This window comes from Pecten maximus, chromosome 3 (assembly GCF_902652985.1).
Source record: "Pecten maximus chromosome 3, xPecMax1.1, whole genome shotgun sequence".
Taxonomy (NCBI): domain Eukaryota; kingdom Metazoa; phylum Mollusca; class Bivalvia; order Pectinida; family Pectinidae; genus Pecten; species Pecten maximus.
In genome coordinates this window covers 50945709-50967767 of record NC_047017.1, presented here as the reverse complement: position 1 = coordinate 50967767, position 22059 = coordinate 50945709, and the positions used below count along the sequence as shown (strand labels likewise).

General features: G+C 37.3%; 1 protein-coding gene across 2 annotated transcripts in view; it reads right to left on the bottom strand.

Moving 5' to 3' along the window:
* The window catches only part of LOC117324490 (galectin-9-like), a 34046-nt gene extending 17197 nt beyond the window's left edge, over window positions 1–16849 (bottom strand). For both annotated transcript variants that reach the window (XM_033880370.1, XM_033880371.1), the window contains exons 1-8: window positions 16732–16849; window positions 15781–15869; window positions 12954–13161; window positions 11102–11224; window positions 10620–10748; window positions 8685–8773; window positions 7607–7814; window positions 7275–7397 (exon numbers count right to left, since the gene is read on the bottom strand). In XM_033880370.1, the coding sequence (XP_033736261.1) occupies window positions 7275–7397; window positions 7607–7814; window positions 8685–8773; window positions 10620–10748; window positions 11102–11224; window positions 12954–13161; window positions 15781–15869; window positions 16732–16767 (1005 nt within the window). In that variant the 5' untranslated portion in view covers window positions 16768–16849. The remainder of the gene's footprint in view (window positions 1–7274; window positions 7398–7606; window positions 7815–8684; window positions 8774–10619; window positions 10749–11101; window positions 11225–12953; window positions 13162–15780; window positions 15870–16731) is intronic.
* Window positions 16850–22059: the final 5210 nt, after the last annotated feature.

Sequence of the window (22059 nt, the reverse complement as noted above, 5' to 3'; positions counted from 1 at the left end):
GGACAGATGATGGATTAATGTCCTAGTTCACTTGTTTAAGGTCAGATGATGGCCATGGTACAGATCTGGATTAATGTCCTAGTTCACTTGTTTAAGGACAGATGATGGATTAATGTCCTAGTTCACTTGTTTAAGGACAGATGACGGCCCTGGTACAGATCTGGATTAATGCCCTAGTTCACTTGTTTAAGGACAGATGATGGATTAATGTCCTAGTTCACTTGTGTAAGGACAGATGATGGATTAATGTCCTAGTTCACTTGTTTAAGGACAAATGATGGATTAATGTCCTAGTTCACTAAATGTTTAAGGACAGATGATGGATCAATGTCCTAGTTCACTTGTTTATGGACAGATGATGGATTAATGTCCTAGTTCACTTGTTTAAGGACAGATGATGAATTAATGTCCTAGTTCACTTGTTTAAGGAGAGATGATGGCCATGGTACAGATCTGGATTAATGTCCTAGTTCACTTGTTTAAGGACAGATGATGGATTAATGTCCTAGTTCACTTGTTTAAGGACAGATGATGGATTAATGTCCTAGTTCACTTGTTTAAGGACAGATGACGGCCCTGGTACAGATCTGGATTAATGCCCTAGTTCACTTGTTTAAGGACAGATGATGGATTAATGTCCTAGTTCACTTGTTTAAGGACAGATGATGGATTAATGTCCTAGTTCACTTGTTTAAGGACAGATTATGGATTAATGTCCTAGTTCACTTGTTTAAGGTCAGATGATGGCCATGGTACAGATCTGGATTAATGTCCTAGTTCACTTGTTTAAGGACAGATGATGGATTAATGTCCTAGTTCACTTGTTTAAGGACAGATGATGGATTAATGTCCTAGTTCACTTGTTTAAGGACAGATGATGGATTAATGTCCTAGTTCACTTGTTTAAGGACAGATGATGGATTAATGCCCTAGTTCACTTGTTTAAGGACAGATGATGGATTAATGTCCTAGTTCACTTGTGTAAGGACAGATTATGGCCCTGGTACAGATGATGGCCCTGGTACAGATCTGGATTAATGAACAGCCAATCACCTGAAGGTGGTTGTCTTAACAATTGTTGATTTAATTTGAGAGCCCAAATGACTTTATATACATTTATATATATTTTTTTTTTTCATAACATTTTTCACAATTTTTAATTATACAAGTTCAAAATATTTCTTAACAGAAAAGAATTTCAAGACAATTGCATGCATCCATCACTCAAAGTCTTAATACTGATGTATTGACATTTGTTAGTACACTGTACATATTTTAGCTTTTTTACAACATCAAAGTTTTCTTCACTGCCATGATTAAAGCTAACTAGTTTAAATCAAACACACCACAATCAATACCACTGCCCTTAATTTTCAAAGCAAATTTCAAACACTTTTAATCAACAAATTTTTAGCACATTCTTGCAATTTTTCAAGTCAAAGTTTTCAGAAAAAGGGAGAGCCTGTGTCAAGATATTTTGTTTTAGTGAAGTTAGATACTGTTAACATCCCAGGGTGAGTATACAACAATGCGACCTTGCAACATTTGAACAAACTTGGTAGCCCTTTACTCCAGTACACTACAGGCTCAATATCAAGTCCCTGGGCCTCTTGGTTATTGAGAAGTTGTTTGAAGATCTTGGCCTATTTGACCTATGTGACCTTGTTATTTGAACAAACTTGGTAGCCCTTTACTCCAGTACACTACAGGCTCAATATCAAGTCCTCCGGGCCTCTTGGTTATTGAGAAGTTGTTTGAAGATTTTGGCCTATTTGACCTATGTGACTTTGAATGAAGGTCAAGGTCATTTATTTGAACAAACTTGGTAGCGCCTTACCGCAGTATGCTACAGGCTAAATATCAAGGCCCTGGGCCTCTTGGTCATGGAGAAGAAAGCATTTGAATATTATAGCCTATTTGACCCATGTGACCTCAAATGAAAGTCAAGGTCATTCATTAAAACAAACTTGGTAGCCATTTACTCCAGCATGCTACAGGCCCAATATCAAGGCCCTAGGCCTCTTGGTTATTGATAAGAAGTTTTTAACCTATTTGATATACATGTGACCTTGCATGAAAGTCAGGGTCATTCATTTGAACAACCTTGGTAACAATTCAACAGAGCATGCTACATGCTTAACATAATGTCCCTGGACCTCTTGGTTATTGAGAAGAAGTCGTTTGCAGATTTTAGCCTATTAGACCTATGTGACCTTGAGTGAAGGTCAAGGAGGTCATTCATTTGGACAAACTTGGTAGTCCTTCATCCCAGTATGACACATGACACATGATCAATATATCAGGTCTCTAGGCATCTTGGAAAGAAGATATTTAAAGGAAAAAGTTGACACCGGACGGCTTGACAACGGACAGACCACCGATGCAGCACCACGGCATAACCTCACTTGCCTTTCGGGCAGGTAAGCTAAAAACTAGAATTCAAATTCATGTTTAAGTCCCCCTGTGTATTGTAGGTATTTGGAGCAGGTGATCAGGCAAATGAGATATTGGAGATTTTGTAACTACCAACAATTTTATTGGGATCCTCAACACATTTTATTGTGATCCTCATAACATTTTATTGGGATCCTCATCACATTTTATTGGGATCCTCATCACATTTTATTGGGATCATCATCACAATTTATTGGGATCATCATCACATTTTATTGGGATCCTCATCACATTTTATTGGGATCCTCATCACAATTTATTGGGATCCTCATCACATTTTATTGCGATACTCATCACATTTTATTGGGATCCTCATCACATTTTATTGGGATCATCATCACATTTTATTGGGATCATCATCACATTTTATTGGGATCCTCTTCACATTTTATTGGGATCCTCATCACAATTTATTGGGATCCTCATCACATTTTATTGCGATACTCATCACATTTTATTGGGATCCTCATCACATTTTATTGTGATCATCATCACATTTTATTGGGATCATCATCACATTTTATTGGGATCCTCATCACAATTTATTGGGATCCTCATCACATTTTATTGCGATACTCATCACATTTTATTGGGATACTCATCACATTTTATTGGGATCAGCATCACATTTTATTGGGATCCTCATCACATTTTATTGGGATCATAATCACATTTTATTGGGATCCTCATCACATTTTATTGGTATCATCATCACAATTTATTGGGATACTCATCACATTTTATTGGGATCCTCATCACATTTTATTGGGATCCTCATCACATTTTATTGGGATCCTCATCACATTTTATTGTGATCATCATCACATTTTATTGGGATCATCATCACAATTTATTGGTATCCTCATCACATTTTATTGGGATCCTCATCACAATTTATTGGGATCCTCATCACATTTTATTGGGATACTCATCACATTTTATTGGGATCATCATCACATTTTATTGGGATCATCATCACATTTTATTGGGATCCTCATCACATTTTATTGGGATCATAATCACATTTTATTGGGATCCTCATCACATTTTATTGGTATCATCATCACAATTTATTGGGATACTCATCACATTTTATTGGGATCCTCATCACATTTTATTGGGATCCTCATCACATTTTATTGGGATCCTCATCACATTTTATTGTGATCATCATCACATTTTATTGGGATCATCATCACAATTTATTGGTATCCTCATCACATTTTATTGGGATCCTCATCACAATTTATTGGGATCCTCATCACAATTTATTGGGATACTCATCACATTTTATTGGGATCATCATCACATTTTATTGGGATCATCATCACATTTTATTGGGATACTCATCACATTTTATTGGGATCCTCATCACATTTTATTGGGATCCTCATCACAATTTATTGGGATCCTCATCACATTTTATTGGGATCCTCATCACATTTTATTGGGATCCTCATCACAATTTATTGGGATCATAATCACATTTTCTCCAATCTTTAACACTAAACTACTTAAACTCAAGCTTAGTAAATATATTTACAAAATGTTTTATCATCACAATGTAGATACAGGGTTCCAATTGGGAAAGAATTGTCAGGTAGTTCTAGTTTAATATGACTCAGGATTACAAAATAACAAAGACACTTACAGGACATCAAAATTATGATAAAACTGCAGATTTTGTATATAATATTCATGCATTTTTTGGGGGATCAGCATCACCTTTTTATTAGGTACATCATCAAATTTTATTGGGATTATTATTACAGTTTGAGATCATCAAATATGTTTCATTTGATCAATTCCTTAATTTTGCATGAAATAGCAACCTCCCTCAGTCTGAAAGTTTAGCATAAAAGGTTGGGAAGGTCTTCTCTATTAACGACTTTGGCTTAACAATTATTTTAAATGGATGATTCTGCAAAAATGCTGGAGAGCACTTATTTGTGGGCAGGAGCTGATTTGTAAATTAATATGGTAGTGGTTGACATAATGTGTAAAATTTAGCTCTACTTAGATATCCTCTAGATTTAATAGAACAAAACTGACAAACAAAACACTCCTAGTAATTAGAATTCACAACAGACTTGGTTTTAGTTTAGTTTCGATATGCCACCATCAACTCCAGATTTATTTTTAGTTTTGTTTCGATATGCCACCATCAACTCTGACTCACGTAATCGTAGGATCCTCCAGACGGGATGTTAGAAACAGAACTAGTGTTTTCTTCCTATTGACAACATAACCAACATACTATTTATATAACATAACCAACATACTATTTATATAACTGTTTTCGATTCCCAAACTTATCTCACCCTACCAATATACACATTTCTCTTTCCATTTGGATTTTACTTCTTTAGGATACCAAATTACAATCAAACCTGTCATATCTGACCTTCCAAGGGAGCCAATATAAAAAGGTTTCATATGACAAGCAGTTAATCCAAGTTAAAGGAAAATGACCTGAAAAATGAATGTTCATAACTATTCTGCCACATATATCAAATCTATGAGATATAACTAGAAACATCAAAATTGAATTTATCAGTCATCAAATAAATTTAAAGACCACTCAAGAGAAATTGAAAAAAAAAACAATAAAAAAATAAAGAAAAATAAATTCACTATTTTCCTTACAACTGCAAATAATACAAAATGTATTTGATAAAACTTGGTATGTAAAAAGAAAAGCGGTAAAAGATTTTGTTTTTTATTATTTCATTTTATTTATTCATCTACAAAATTAATGCATATTACAATAAATTTTGTTGTTCAACCTCAAAAATTATAAGATAATTTCAATGGCCAAATGGTTTTTCGGCATTGCCGTATAATATTCTTTTGCCTCCAGATATGACACGACAGGTGGCGTTACTAGTCAAGATGAAGTATGTAATTGGTCAATGTAGCGGTAAATGCAAAATGCACATATGCAGTTAAAAACGAAACAAAGTTAAGATTGAATGCAAGCTGAATAAGTGGATGTATCTTTTCAAATGACACATTGATAAACTTTTATTCCTGATTCAAATGCAGTCTAATTATCACCAAAAATTAGTCAAACTGATATAGTTTTGTTATCCGTGCTGAAACATATTAGTTCGTTAAATCATTTCACCAGCAGTTTTACATTAAAACCGCCAGCATTAAAACTTTTTTTAAGATATTTCTTGTTTCATTTAAATATATCCACATATATCTGCCCAAAATGCAAGAATTTCTATTTGGGACAAACGGAAAATTTCTGTAAACAAGTTACATTACACTCAAAACAAATTTCTCATGAACGCTACCGACATCTTCTGATAAGTCAGCATTTTGCACACTGCAACAACAGAGATCTTAAAGTATTCCCGTTATATACATTCACCACGGAACTAAACAGAGTCCAACGTGAAGCAAAGGAAAATCAGATTATACGGATACTTCAGTCGGCCCTAAATGTTCTACAATAAGTAATTATGCCCCTTCTATCTATGACGTAATAATTAATATAGAATGTAAGATGTCATAGATACACTTAGTTACACTTTACTGAGGAGCAGCTAGGCTGTGAAAGCACTTTAATGTAACTGAAATTCTTAACATGTCAATAATTTTTTTTAAATACATGTATACTGTATATATACACACATACATATACATGTATTCATGGAAGTACAACTATGACAGGAAATTCAAATACATATATATGTGTGTGTGTATAACATATTAACACAATTGATGAAGGAAGAAAACTTTATGACTCATGCCCTGACTGGCCTTGAACTCATGATCTACGGCACCCAATCGACTAGCCAGAAATACCTGCAGCTTATACCACTGAGCCACATCAAGGTTCTTAAAAAAGAATGTTTCAATTGCGCAGTGATGGCCAGCACGATACCATGACATGATCATAGTGACAAGTCGTCAATTGGATGATATGAATACCTGGATCATCCATGTATGTAAATACATTGCGTTCCAGGTATTCATATCATCTAATAGAAGACTATTAGTCATCATTATTAATGAAAAGTGCCGTCCTTAAATGACCTTAGCTGTTGATAGGACATTAAACAATACTAAACCATTTTACTGAAAAGCAAATCAGAAATAAAAGCACACATCAATTATAACAAAAACATTGGAAACTTCTACAAAAAAGTCTATATGTGACATGTCTTGATTTGCTCTAATATTCAGATTCCGTCACTGTGAAAAATTGAAAGGAAGGAAACATGCTCAAAAGGAGACAAAGAAGAAAATAAAAATGAATTTGAGAAAGATTCATACAGAATAGGCAACACATTTCAACTGTTAAAATGCAAAATGGCCTCCTGTCAGCCTTTTTTGTTTTCCTATCGGTATTGAAATTCTACAGACCAAACAGAACTGAAATACTTCCTGAGAAATAACAAATTCCATTTGTCTAAATAAATAAAAGTTTATGTTACATGAAATAACAATGGCAATCTTCATCTGTTAAAATACAAGATGGTCACCTGTCGACTATTTTGTGTTTCCAATTTGTCTAAAATTGATCAGCTAATGACCAATATAATTCTACATTATATGAGAAAGATGCACAAAACAGTTCCTTAGAAATAGTGGCTACAAATTCTATTTGTCCACATTCAAGATGGCTTTCTTTCTGACATCTTGTTTTCCTGATCAGCCTTAAATTTAACATCCTAAATAAGGAACAAAGGGAAAACTGAACTGTGAAGGATTGACGTTATGAGGTGATTACAAGAATTCATGAAGATATGTTCGACTAAAATATGACAGCTATTGTTTGGAAGAAAAAGTAATTTTAAAACACTCACCATGTCCGGATTACTGATCCGGACTCTTAGGACATTCAACCCTCCCGAAATACTGAGTGTGTTGACTCTGTGGAAGGGAATCCTGTGCTGAAATCCTACGAAGAGTTGACCATTCACAAAAATCTGAAAAAGAGATTAATAGACTTCCAAACATATTTTGTTCCTACTGCTGGATAACTATCAATGTTTAAAATGGTATTATGCATACTGGAAAATGAATTATTAAAATCAGAGTGAAGAAAAGATCCTCAAACTCTTTCCAATGGGAAATTAGAAGTTAAGGAACTCTCATGGAACTGGGGCAAGAGTATCCCGTCCAGTGATTAACTTACCTGATACTGGTTCAGCTCCACCACAATTTTCACTTCAAAATTTTGTCCAGGATGGAATGGAAAGGCCCCATACCTCTCTTCGTTCTTCCATGAGCCACCCTGATGACTGTTGCGCACTACGCAACCTTCATTGAAGCGTGGGTTAAAATGTAGAGCCACATCTAGCTGTGGGTATGGCTGTCTGCCACATTGTAGATTGATGGCAAATCTATTCAATGAAAAAGCAAGCACATCTTACTTGTTTTTACATTTTATAACAAGAGGCCCAATGAGCCTGTGTTGCTCTCCTGCTTCAAATGTAACTTTGAAGTTGGTCTAGGTCATTAATGCAGATGCTAAGCAGATTACCAGTTTATTGAAATATAATAGTTGGCTAAATCTATTCATTTAAATCAATTTTGAAGTCCTTCATTCCAGCATAGTACTGGCCTAATATGAGGTTTTTTGGGCTCTTGGTAATCGAGAAGATGTTTTTTGAATATTTTAACTCATTTAATCATTGTGACCATGAATTGTTTGAACATGTACACTTGATGGCCCTTCATCCGAGCAGGCACCAGGCCCAATATCAGGACTCTGGGCCTTTCTGTCATCGAGAAAAAGCTCATAGACAGTGGGGCCGGCCAGATGGACAGCCTGCCAGATGGACGACAGACGCAGCACCAAAGCCCTCAGTTCCAGGTGTGGAACTTGATACCACAGTGCTAACATGCCAAACCTTTTGAGAGGTTTTCAATTTACGTCACTGGTTCAGAACGGACAGTTAAACCCTACTTACTTGAACCTGCATTCCTTAAATACTTGGTATTCATTGAACTGTTTGCTAGGTCATGATCGCGTCCTATATTCTTTGTGAATTAACCTTGGATAACTAAATTTATTGTTATTGGATACAAGTCTGTATGAACACAAAAGTAAGTTCCATTTCTGTGCAAAACCAAATAAAGATACGATGAAATGAAGCGGACGGGCCATGCTAATCTTCCAATTTTAAGATATGTACATTTACTGTCGAAACAAGTACAAAAAAACACATTATTTGGTGGGATTCAGCTATTAAGTGTTTCGCTGTACTTACTTTTCCTGTGAGAGCGGAAGTGAACCTTGGATTGTGATGGATTTGCCTGCTGCTAATCCTCCAGGAATATCGCCCACGTATGGTACTGACTGCATTAGAGAATTTTTATGGATTAAAGTGGTTGCTAATTTCCCTGGATGTAAACTCCTTTTTGTAAGCTGTAGCAAGATACATGTTTAATGTAGTTATTCAGCTTTTATCTGTTGATTTTTACATTTCAATAAAGTACAAACTTTTTGTAAGCTGTAGCATTAGATACATGTTTAATGCAGTTATTCAGCTTTTATCTGTTGATTTTTACATTTCCATAAAGTACAAACTTTTTGAAAGACTAGAGATTAGAAATAAAGACCATTCAACTTTCATATACTGTGTAGTCTTCATTAAGAAATTGTAGCATATTTTATGGGTCATTTTTTTCTTTCTTCCAATATGTGAAATACATGTAATCTTGAAATATTTGAATGTGCAGTGAATTGCTCAGCAAGATATGAGCCAATCATGTGTTACTTGATATGCTACAATACGAGTCACTGCTACTGTAGCCAATCTTAAACATCATATAGACAAGTGGCCAATCTTAAACATCATATAGACAAGTGGCCAATCTTAAACATCATATAGACAAGTGGCCAATCTTAAACATCATATAGACAAGTGACCAATCTTAAACATCATATAGACAAGTGACCAATCTTAAACATCATATAGACAAGTGGCCAATCTTAAACATCATATAGACAAGTGGCCAATCTTAAACATCATATAGACAAGTGGCCAATCTTAACATTATATAGACAAGTGGCCCAGAGGGCCTGTATCGCTCACCTGGCCAATCTTAAACATCATATAGACAAGTGACTAATCTTAAACATCATATAGACAAGTGGCCAATCTTAAACATCATATAGACAAGTGACCAATCTTAAACATCATATAGACAAGTGACCAATCTTAAACATCATATAGACAAGTGGCCAATCTTAAACATCATATAGACAAGTGACCAATCTTAAACATCATATAGGCAAGTGGCCAATCTTAAACATCACATAGACAAGTGGCCAACCTTAAACATCATATAGACAAGTGGCCAATCTTAAACATCATATAGACAAGTGGCCAATCTTAAACATCATATAGACAAGTGACCAATCTTAAACATCATATAGACAAGTGGCCAATCTTAAATATCATATAGACAAGTGGCCAATCTTAAATATCATATAGACAAGTGGCCAATCTTAAACATCATATAGACAAGTGGCCAATCTTAAACATCATATAGACAAGTGACCAATCTTAAACATCATATAGACAAGTGACCAATCTTAAACATCATATAGACAAGTGACCAATCTTAAACATCATATAGACAAGTGACCAATCTTAAACATCATATAGACAAAAGAAATCTACAAACTACATGCCAACTATTAAAACATACTGCAAGGTTGCTTTTCCAAATGCTTAAAGTTTTTTGCAGTTTTACTAAAAGTTAGGAACAAAAAGTATATATGTTTTTGATGAAATAATGAAAAGAAATTGTTTTTTTCTATAAAACCATTTTTTTTCATTTATTTTCTTCTGTTGTCAAAAAAATGTGAGAAAATAGACCCCTGTGAAAATTAAAAGCTTTACAGCAATGATGATTCATAAAATACATTTTTAATTACTTTTTTCAAGGTGTAATCTTTGTCAAACAAACAAATTATTGTAAGATAAAATTATATCACCAGTGGGTACCTTTTGTATACATTTACATTGATTTGATGTACTGAGGAAGTCAGTTGCTCATTAAGTCAGCATAGTAAATAATACCATTGTAGTATAATAAGCATTATCCATAAAAATAAATATTTCTAACAAACATAATGATTTGTTATTTAATCTTCAAAAATTCAAATGTTTAACCTTGTAAGTAAATAAACTTACTGGGTTGACCACCTCTGTGTAGTTTTGCTGAAACCCTATGACGGGTTGTGGGGGACACTGGTACCCACCAGATGGCATCATCTGGGGCTGTCCATAACCAAAATTCTGTGGTTGACAGGCAGGCATGACCTGCAAATGTGGAAAATTTACACATGTATGTTTTTCCCCCAGATTTTTAAACATTACATAAAAATTTATAATACATTATAAAAAGGATGATACAGAAATGAAGTTAATTATTAATAAATTCACACAAACTAGGCCTGGTAATGATAAAATAAGTAAAACTTGGCCTTAAACAACGCATTTAAGCTGATCTTTCTGGTACTGACTAACTGTATGTTATAATCATGAACTATAAAGAACATTTATCTATACTGTTAGGGTAAAATAAGAGGTAACAACGAAGATGGTCCCTCAAAATTAAGAAGAGTTGATAAGTAATTTAATACTAGTGAATCCATGCAAGCATCTATACTCACCGGACCTGGAGCGTCAAACCTGACACAGAAGATGGACACCCCTCCAGCAATGTTGATGGTGTTTACCAGGTGAACCGGAATCCTGTGTTGGAACTCAGTAAAATGTTGGCCATTGACAGCGATCTGTAGGAAGTACATACAACTAAGCAATTCTAATTGAAAAAATTTAAAATGACACTCAGCGAGACAGATAGTGAACCAAGGGCCATAACTCTTCATACTGTGTGACAGTGCTACAAAACACCCCACGGAGAAGTTTCTTGTGATTTAAAAGCTCTAAGTGAAAGAGTACACAAGATATGCTCTAGGAAAGGATAGACAGATTCTGGTAGTACTAGGGACAACCTAGTTGTGAGTGCATGTATGTCACTATACCCCAGACAACTAGACATTACTTTGTAAAAATCTCTTACCACTTAGGTCAAATGAAAAAGAATGATAAATGTGATACAGCTAAAACAAATACATGTATATAGGCATAGCATCATAGCATGAATAACAAGAGGCCCAGAGGGCCTGTATCGCTCACCTGGTTTCATGAGATATGAAACAAGAACGATGCTTAAGTATATTTGTTGCTGGTATTGCTATGTCAATATATATCATAAGCATTTTATATGGGTACATGTACATTGGTTTTATTTTAATACTACAAATGCCAAAAAGTGCATTAATCCATGAAATTGACTTTTGGCGCGAACCTATATGGATGCTACCACACAAATGTGAGTGATATTCATTGCTTAGTTTCAGAGAAGAACTTGTTTAGACCAATTGACCCCTTTTGACCCTGCCCTCTGCCCCCTTGGGGGTCAGCTCCTTCCTTTATGCAATTTTGAATCCCTACCCCCATAGGATGCTACCAGTGAAACTATTGCTAAGTTTCAGAGAATAAGTTGTTTAAATCAATTTAGCCAAATTGACCCCTTTTGCTTGGTTCAGGAGAAGAAGTCAATTATATGAATATAGCCCGATTGACCACATTTGGCCCCGCCCCTCAGGCCCCTGGGGGGGTCAGCCCCATCATTTGTACAATTTTGAATCCCCACCCCAAAGTGATCTACCAGACAAATATGAGCGACAGTCATTGCTCGGTTTCAGAGAATAAGTCATTTATATGAATATAGCCGGATTGACCACATTCGGCCCCGCCTCTCAGGCCCCTGGGGGGTCAGCCCCATCATTTGTACAATTTTGAATCCCCACCCCATAATGATGCTACCAGGCAAATATGAGCGATAGCCATTGCTTGGTTTCAGAGAAGAAGTCGTTTATATGAATATAGCCGGATTGACCACATTCGGCCCCGCCCCTCAGGCCCCTGGGGGGTCAGCCCCATCATTTGTACAATTTTGAATCCCCACCCCATAGTGATGCTACCAGGCAAATAGGAGCGATAGCCATTAGTTGGTTTCAGAGAAGAAGTCGTTTATATCAATAGCGCCAAATTGACCCCTTTTGGCCCCGCCCCAGAGGCCCCCAGGGGGTCAGCCCCATCATTTGTACAATTTTGAGTCCCCTACCCATAGGGATGGTTCTGACCAAATTTGTTCAAATTCAAATCAGCGGTTATGAAGAAGAAGTCAAATAAGTCAATTGTTGACGGACGGACGACGGACGCCACGGTATGGCATAAGCTCACCTTGGTCCTTTGGACCAGGTGAGCTAATAAAACTTATTTAACACAGATATTTATTCTTTGGAACAAAATTAAATTTATTTCTAAAACAACAGTCAAAACATGTATGGTAAAGTCCATGTTTTCTAAATACATGTATGTACAAAATGTGAATTTTCCCTACCATTCCTGATTAATAACAGTGTGACAGTTTGAGTACAGTTGAACTCATACCTTATACTGGCTGGTCTCTACAGCAATGATTAGTTCAAATGGCTGTCCTGGGTGGAATGGAAAGTTACCGTATGTTTCTTCTTTCTTCCATGACCCCTTCTGGTGGCTGTTACGAACTACTAAACCCTGATTAAAGCGGGGATTGAAGTGGAGTGCAACCTCGACTTGTGGATAACCCTGTGGACTACACTGGAGGTTAACCACAAAACTGTAATACAATGATCAGTATATAGGCACTACACTGGAGGTTAACCACAAAACTGTAATACAATGATCAGTATATAGGTACTACACTGGAGGTTAACCACAAAACTGTAATACAATGATCAGTATATAGACTGTAATACAATGATCAGTATATAGGCACTACACTGGAGGTTAACCACAAAACTGTAATACAATGATCAGTATATAGGCACTACACTGGAGGTTAACCACAAAACTGTAATACAATGATCAGTATATAGGCACTACACTGGAGGTTAACCACAAAACTGTAATACAATGATCAGTATATAGACTGTAATACAATGATCAGTATATAGGCTGTAATACAATGATCAGTATATAGACTGTAATACAATGATCAGTATATAGACTGTAATACAATGATCAGTATATAGGTACTACACTGGAGGTTAACCACAAAACTGTAATACAATGATCAGTATATAGACTGTAATACAATGATCAGTATATAGACTGTAATACAATGATCAGTATATAGACTGTAATACAATGATCAGTATATAGACTGTAATACAATGATCAGTATATAGACTGTAATACAATGATCAGTATATAGGCACTACACTGGAGGTTAACCACAAAACTGTAATACAATGATCAGTAAATAGGCACTACACTGGAGGTTAACCACAAAACTGTAATACAATGATCAGTATATAGACTGTAATACAATGATCAGTATATAGGCACTACACTGGAGGTTAACCACAAAACTGTAATACAATGATCAGTATATAGGCACTACACTGGAGGTTAACCACAAAACTGTAATACAATGATCAGTATATAGACTGTAATACAATGATCAGTATACAGGCACTACACTGGAGGTTAACCACAAAACTGTAATACAATGATCAGTATATAGACTGTAATACAATGATCAGTATATAGGCACTACACTGGAGGTTAACCACAAAACTGTAATACAATGATCAGTATATAGGCACTACACTGGAGGTTAACCACAAAACTGTAATACAATGATCAGTATATAGGTACTACACTGGAGGTTAACCACAAAACTGTAATACAATGATCAGTATATAGGTTTGCTACACTGGAGGTTAACCACAAAACTGTAATACAATGATCAGTATATAGACTGTAATACAATGATCAGTATATAGGTACTACACTGGAGGTTAACCACAAAACTGTAATACAATGATCAGTATATAGACTGTAATACAATGATCAGTATATAGGCACTACACTGGAGGTTAACCACAAAACTGTAATACAATGATCAGTATATAGACTGTAATACAATGATCAGTATATAGACTGTAATACAATGATCAGTATATAGGCACTACACTGGAGGTTAACCACAAAACTGTAATACAATGATGAGTATATAGGCACTACACTGGAGGTTAACCACAAAACTGTAATACAATTATCAGTATATAGGCTGTAATACAATGATCAGTATATAGACTGTAATACAATGATCAGTATATAGGCACTACACTGGAGGTTAACCACAAAACTGTAATACAATGATCAGTATATAGACTGTAATACAATGATCAGTATATAGGCTGTAATACAATTATCAGTATATAGGCACTACACTGGAGGTTAACCACAAAACTGTAATACAATGATCAGTATATAGGCTGTAATACAATGATCAGTATATAGACTGTAATACAATGATCAGTATATAGACTGTAATACAATGATCAGTATATAGACTGTAATACAATGATCAGTATATAGACTGTAATACAATGATCAGTATATAGACTGTAATACAATGATCAGTATATAGACTGTAATACAATGATCAGTATATAGACTGTAATACAATGATCAGTATATAGACTGTAATACAATGATCAGTATATAGGCACTACACTGGAGGTTAACCACAAAACTGTAATACAATGATCAGTATATAGACTGTAATACAATGATCAGTATATAGGCACTACACTGGAGGTTAACCACAAAACTGTAATACAATGATCAGTATATAGACTGTAATACAATGATCAGTATATAGGCTGTAATACAATGATGAGTATATAGGCACTACACTGGAGGTTAACCACAAAACTGTAATACAATGATCAGTATATAGACTGTAATACAATGATCAGTATATAGACTGTAATACAATGATCAGTATATAGGCAGAGTTGTCTGTAAGGTCCTCTATTTCTTAGTTTCAGAGACGAAGTCGTTTATATATCAATATACCCAGCCAAAAATTGAACCAGGTGAGCTAATAATGTTATTTTTCCATTTTTCAGTAAAATGCAGACACATTTTCCAAATTTTAGGACAGAGTCCCATACATTCCCAAAATAATTTGCAGGGGATCAACAGGCAATAATCTTCTTATAATTAATTTGAAACCTGTTTTATCTGACCCCCTAACAAGTCAAAGTTGACAAATAATATGAGAAATAGGGATTGTTGAAACAGTAAAATGCTTATATACACAATATCAATGATTCACTGTTGTAGTCTAACAGCTCCATATTTGTAGCTCTGAAGTTCCACTCAAAATCCATAAATCTGTGTTAATTCTATAAGCTTTATTGCCAAGGAACAGTCTACTCACTTGTCCTGCGTCATGGGAAGAACTCCCTGAATAAAGATCTGTTTTCCTGGAGTGAGGCCTCCCGGAATACTCCCTGTGTAAGGAATTGGCTGGAACATAAAAGATAAAATTTTAACTTCAGACAAAGTCTGTCAACATTGACCTAGATTTGTATGACTGGTATAGTCGATAAAGTGACCAGTAACCATGGCAACCAAAATTTTGGAATTTTAACAGCTGCATGCACGTCTACACATCATGGTCCTCTCTATTTGTGTGACGTGTCATTGGAATTGGCCCATCGGTTTAGGAGGAGTTGTCCTTACAAGATATGCGTTGACAGACAGACAGACAGACCGACAGACCAACAGAAAACACTGTTCCAGTAAACTCCCCCACCCACCTAACTTCTTTGCGGGGGTATAATTATGTGGGGTTTCATCGTGATTTTCAACATTATGCAGTATAAAGTATTTGTCTTATTGGTATACATATCTCGGACTTGAGCAAGTCTATTCTTTGAAATACTTGAGTTGCATATCCTAAAACCAAAAGTAACTTGGTTTATGTGTGGGATATGTTTTCTCTGATGATGGTAGAAGGTCAATGAATTCATACAAAACACCTGGAGAACATCATGTCGTACAAAATAACTCTACTTTCGCTTTCTCAGTGTGTAAAATGACGTTCTCACGCGAAATTATATCTACCAAGCATTAAAACAATCAATAGCTACGATCTACTGTGATAAAAAGAATGGTTATTTCATATTAGAAATAACCGAAGGACCAACAAATTGCGTAATTTAGTCGATAGATCTAATTATGTGAACGCGAAACCGGAACTGATAACAGACCTATGGCTAAGCTACTCGGGCTAAGTGATACCATCCGTTATTATGCAAATAATCTGTTTATGATTAAATTGTCAATATTGCAAGTTTAACAAAGTCACTACAATTGTTCTGCTTACGGGGTTGTTGACCGTGCTTATTGGTGTCAAAGCCATGCTTTCTGTGTTTTTATCTTCGCCCAGAATCTCGGTCGCTTCCACCTCGATTCCTAGATCGATGTATGTCACGTGACCGTTGGTGACGACGCAATAAGAAAGTAGGCGTTCGAAGCTTAGGAGAGATAACTCTTTTTTAATTTCCTTTCTATCTAATAAACTGCTTAGGGCAAATTTGTTGCAAATAAACTGGTTTAGGTTTGGGTTTATGGTTTAAACCTGGTTTTCAAAACGGTTTGTAAACTAAAACTGGTTTGCTCTTGAGAAACAAATGCGAAATTCTAGTTTTCAATATGGTGTCTTTGGGAGAAAAAGCTTCAGAGCAGTATTTGAAACGTTAATACCTCCTGAACGCACAAAAATTCCCCGAATCCCAAATTATGTTGAAGACATACTTCCACAATTCAATGCAATGACAAACACAAGGGAACACTGTCATACCAATGGGAAAACAATTATTAATATTTATAATTTATATTTTATTTGTCCAGTCAAATGACACTACAAGCCATAGCTGGCAAGTTTGGAGTACGTAGCGCACTTCAAGAGCACATTCTGCATGTTGACAACATTCGCCATCTTGTTTTCAGAAACGAAACCTTCCAAACCACAACCGGTGGTGGTTTGAATGGTTTAATAAACTAGTTTAGGTTTATCAGAAACAAATGAATGAACCGGTTTCAGTTTAAATGTGGTTTGAAACTGGTTTACTCAACAAATGGAAAGTTTACAGAACCGGTTCGAAACTAAAACTGGTTTTAGGAGAACAAATTCGCCCTTAGATTCCGAACTACGGTCGACTCTTTCAATCTAATTATAGAATATATATACTTAGAATTGGACTTTAAAATTTAGAATCAAGACAATAATTAAGTTTCAGTGGCATGAAATGTCCCTATGTTCGAATTCTGATATAAAATGACTTGTAACAATCACGTGACTGATACATGATTGACAAAAAGAAGTTTTTCTGTTTTATTGTATTTATCTATTTGCCAAATGCAAATTGTTCAGCTTACTAAAATTCCCAAAAGCAGGAAAACATAGTACATGTACTGCCAACAAGGGGGCTTATAAAACCAGTAAAATTCATGTACACATTTGTAGACATCGATACATTAGCCATAGCGTGGTCTTCTTGGTCGATATGGCCTTTAATAACTTGAATTAAACAACTTAAATACGCTAAAGAGTGTATACACGTACGAGTGGAGAAATCAGCAGGCGAAGAACAAAAAAAAACTTATTTTGACCCCAGTTTCATCAAGATTCCTTAAATTAAGGACACCCGTCACTTTACATTTTTCATTGGAAAGCATAACAGAATTTATAGAAGGACATTTACCTAAATTAAGTTCTTTTCTTAAATGCTTGAATGTCATGTGAGTTTCCTTAATGCAAGGAACATTGACGAAACCGAGAGAATTAAATGTAAGAGCGACAGTGCGCCAACGTGACAAAAGTACCCCGCCAACGCGACAAAAGCACCCCGCCAACGCGTCAAAACTACCCCGGCCAACGCGACAAAAGTACCCCGCCAACGCGTCAAAAGTACACCCGCCAACGCGTCAAAAGTACACCCGCCAACGTGTCAAAAGTACACCCGCCAACGCGACAAAAGTACCCCGCCAACGCGTCAAAAGTACACCCGCCAACGTGACAAAAGTACCCCCGGCAACGCCACAAAAGTACTCCCGTCAACGCGACAAAAGTACCCCGCCAACGCGACAAAAGTACCCCGCCAACGTGTCAAAAGTACACCCGCCAACGTGTCAAAAGTACACCCGCCAACGCGACAAAAGTACCCCGCCAACGCGTCAAAAGTACACCCGCCAACGTGACAAAAGTACCCCCGGCAACGCCACAAAAGTACCCCTGACAACGCGACAAAAGTACCCCGCCAACGCGACAAAAGTACCCCGCCAACGTGTCAAAAGTACACCCGCCAACGCCACAAAAGTACCCCCGCCAACGTGACAAAAGTACCCCGCCAACGCGACGAAAGTACCCCGCCAACGCCACAAAAGTACCCCGCCAACGCGTCAAAAGTACACCCGCCAACGCGACAATAGTACACCCGCCAACGCCACAAAAGTACCCCGCCAACGCGACAAAAGTACCCCCGCCAACGCGTCAAAAGTACACCCGCCAACGTGACAAAAGTGTGAGTTTCGTTAATGCAAGGAACATTGACGAAACCGAGAGAATTAAATGTAAGAGCGACAGTGCGCCAACGTGACAAAAGTACCCCGCCAACGCGACAAAAGCACCCCGCCAACGCGTCAAAACTACCCCGGCCAACGCGACAAAAGTACCCCGCCAACGCGTCAAAAGTACACCCGCCAACGCGACAATAGTACACCCGCCAACACGACAAAAGTACCCCCGCCAACGCGTCAAAAGTACACCCGCCAACGTGACAAAAGTACCCCCGCCAACGCCACAAAAGTACCCCCGCCAACGTGACAAAAGTACCCCGCCAACGCGACAAAAGTACCCCGCCAACGCGACAAAAGTACCCCGCCAACGCGTCAAAAGTATACCCGCCAACGCGACAAAAGTACACCCGCCAACGCCACAAAAGTACCCCGCCAACGCGTCAAAAGTACCCCCGGCAACGCCACAAAAGTACCCCTGCCAACGCGACAAAAGTACCCCGCCAACGCGACAAAAGTACCCCGCCAACGCGACAAAAGTATCCCTCCAACGCGACAAAAGTACCCCGCCAACGCGACAAAAGTACACCCGCCAACGTGACAAAAGTACACCCGCCAACGCGACAAAAGTACCCCCGCCAACGTGACAAAAGTACCCCGCCAACGCGACAAAAGTACCCCGCCAACGCGACAAAAGTACCCCGCCAACGCGTCAAAAGTATACCCGCCAACGCGACAAAAGTACACCCGCCAACGCCACAAAAGTACCCCGCCAACGCGTCAAAAGTACACCCGCCAACGCGACAAAAGTACCACCGCCAACGCGACAAAAGTACCCCGCCAACGCGACAAAAATACTCCCGCCAACGTGCCGGGTAATGCGACCGAATTTTTATGCCACAATGTCGCGTTTCGCATGGCGGGGGCGCCAATGTGAGAGTGGGACATGGCCGAAATCATCAACCATAGTTTTCCGCTTTTTCAGCAACTAGAAAAATCACCAATTAAGAAAATAAAACGACCCTTACTCTTTTTCTATAACCCTGCTCACAAAAAAAATACAAGTGCAATCAATGATTGCGAAAGCTCACCGGCGGCAGCAATCACACTATATGCATTCATTTCTTATGTACGTATAAGCATGTCATTTTGAAATTGTATGTCACATAATATCGCTCCTAGACCTCTAATGGATGTATAAACCAAATAAGAAGGGTGTGGACTTACAAGCTTTCCAAAACTAACCCCTAAAATCTTTAAAGTGAGTTTTGGTGCCAAACATGATTTTGTCATAACATCACTCCTAGACCTCTAATGAATGTATAAATCAAATTAGAAGGGCATGAGGTGTATACTTTTGGACTTACAAGCTTTCCAAAAACTTACCCCAAAAACTTTAAAGTTTTGGGGTGGGACGCCGACACCGACGCGGGTACCGGGGTGGCAGCATTAGCTCTCGGTTACTCGTAACCGGTGAGCTAAAAAAAAAAAAAAAAAAGCAAAAATAACCCTTTGATAACTTGCTTCGATCCGTGGGAATTATCATACAAGTACAGGGGCCACTGTAGACCAAGGAAATTTTAATGAATATTCCAATCATAACTTAGGTGAAGAGAAAACGCAACCGTGATAATTAACACTTTGATAACATGGACAAACAATTTAAACAAGAGGCCCAAGGGCGGCCTTAACGGTCATTTGACTCTAAATTAAAGACCCTTATACTATTGTAGTATGTATTCTTTGTAGCAAGTATATAGTGGCACTGTTGGCCATGGTGGCCATCTTGGATTTCTGACAAACCCAATAAATAACAACACTTGGTTAGGACCATCTCAGAATAATTTCTGGTAAGCTAGAGCTGAATCACACTGGTGGAATTTGAGAAGAAGTTTGAAATAGGTGTTGTTCAGGAAAACCATGATTGCACAATCATGTTACAAAATGGCCGTCGTGGCTGCCATGTCAACCTTTTTACGAGGCCGAAAAATAACCACACTTTGTAGGCCCTCCTTCCTTAACATCCTCACCAATTTCAAGCTCAATGGCACCAGTGGAACTGGAGAAGAAGTTTAAAATTTGTTTTTTCAAGATGTCTGCCATGGTGGCCATCTTGGATTTCAGACCGATCCGAAAATAATAACACTTGGTCGGGATCATCTCAGGATCATTTCTAGCAAGTTTCAGCTCAACAGCACTGGTGGAACTTTAGAAGAAGTTTAAAATTGTTTTTCAAGATGGCGGCTATGGCGGCCATCTTGGATTTCAAATCGGCCCAAGAAATAACAACACTTGGTCAAGATCATCTCAGGATCATTTCAGGCAAGTTTCAGCTCAATAGCACTGGTGGAACTTGAGAAGAAGTTTAAAATGTGTTTCAAGATGGCGGCTTTGGCGGCCATCTTGGATTTCGGACCGACCCGAAAAATAACAACTCTTAGTCAGGACCATCTCAGGATCATTTCTGGTAAGTTTTAGAGTAATCCCACTGGTGGAACTTGAGAAGAAGTTTGAAATGTAAAATTATTGTCATCTGCTTTTAAAAGGTCAAGCAGCCAATTGTGTTGGGGAAGTCATATGTTTTTAACAGATTTCTTGGTTTTAATGTCTCTCCTAAAGGAACCCTACAACCCGCACCTAACACCTATCTCTAATTGTGATAACGGTACGGTATTGGGTGTTTAAAGTCTCCGTCAGATGCGATTTTGTAAATAGGATAGAAGCGCTTTAATATAATATTTCAAAGCATGGACATGAAAGAAATTATTTACTTGAAGAAAATACAAAAAGTAATGTCAAAAGAAAAATGAGATTGCGGTATATGGGATGCATTGTTTAGTCAATGTCGGTCATGTAATATGTCGTATTTAACGTCCTTATTATGCTTAACAGCGATTGGCATGGCCTACACATGTCGGCATTACTTATAAGGAAAGGCACGCGTGTGCATTATATTTGGAGTGTTACAGGGTGGTTTGTTATGTCCACTATCCTTCAACAAGTCATTGGGATGACACACATCAAAAGCAAAAATCAATACTTTGCACAAATGACAAAGTGTTGATCTTTGGGCAGGATAAAGCTCTCAATACGCTAAATAATTTTGAATGGACATTCAAAAGGTCATTTGTTTTGA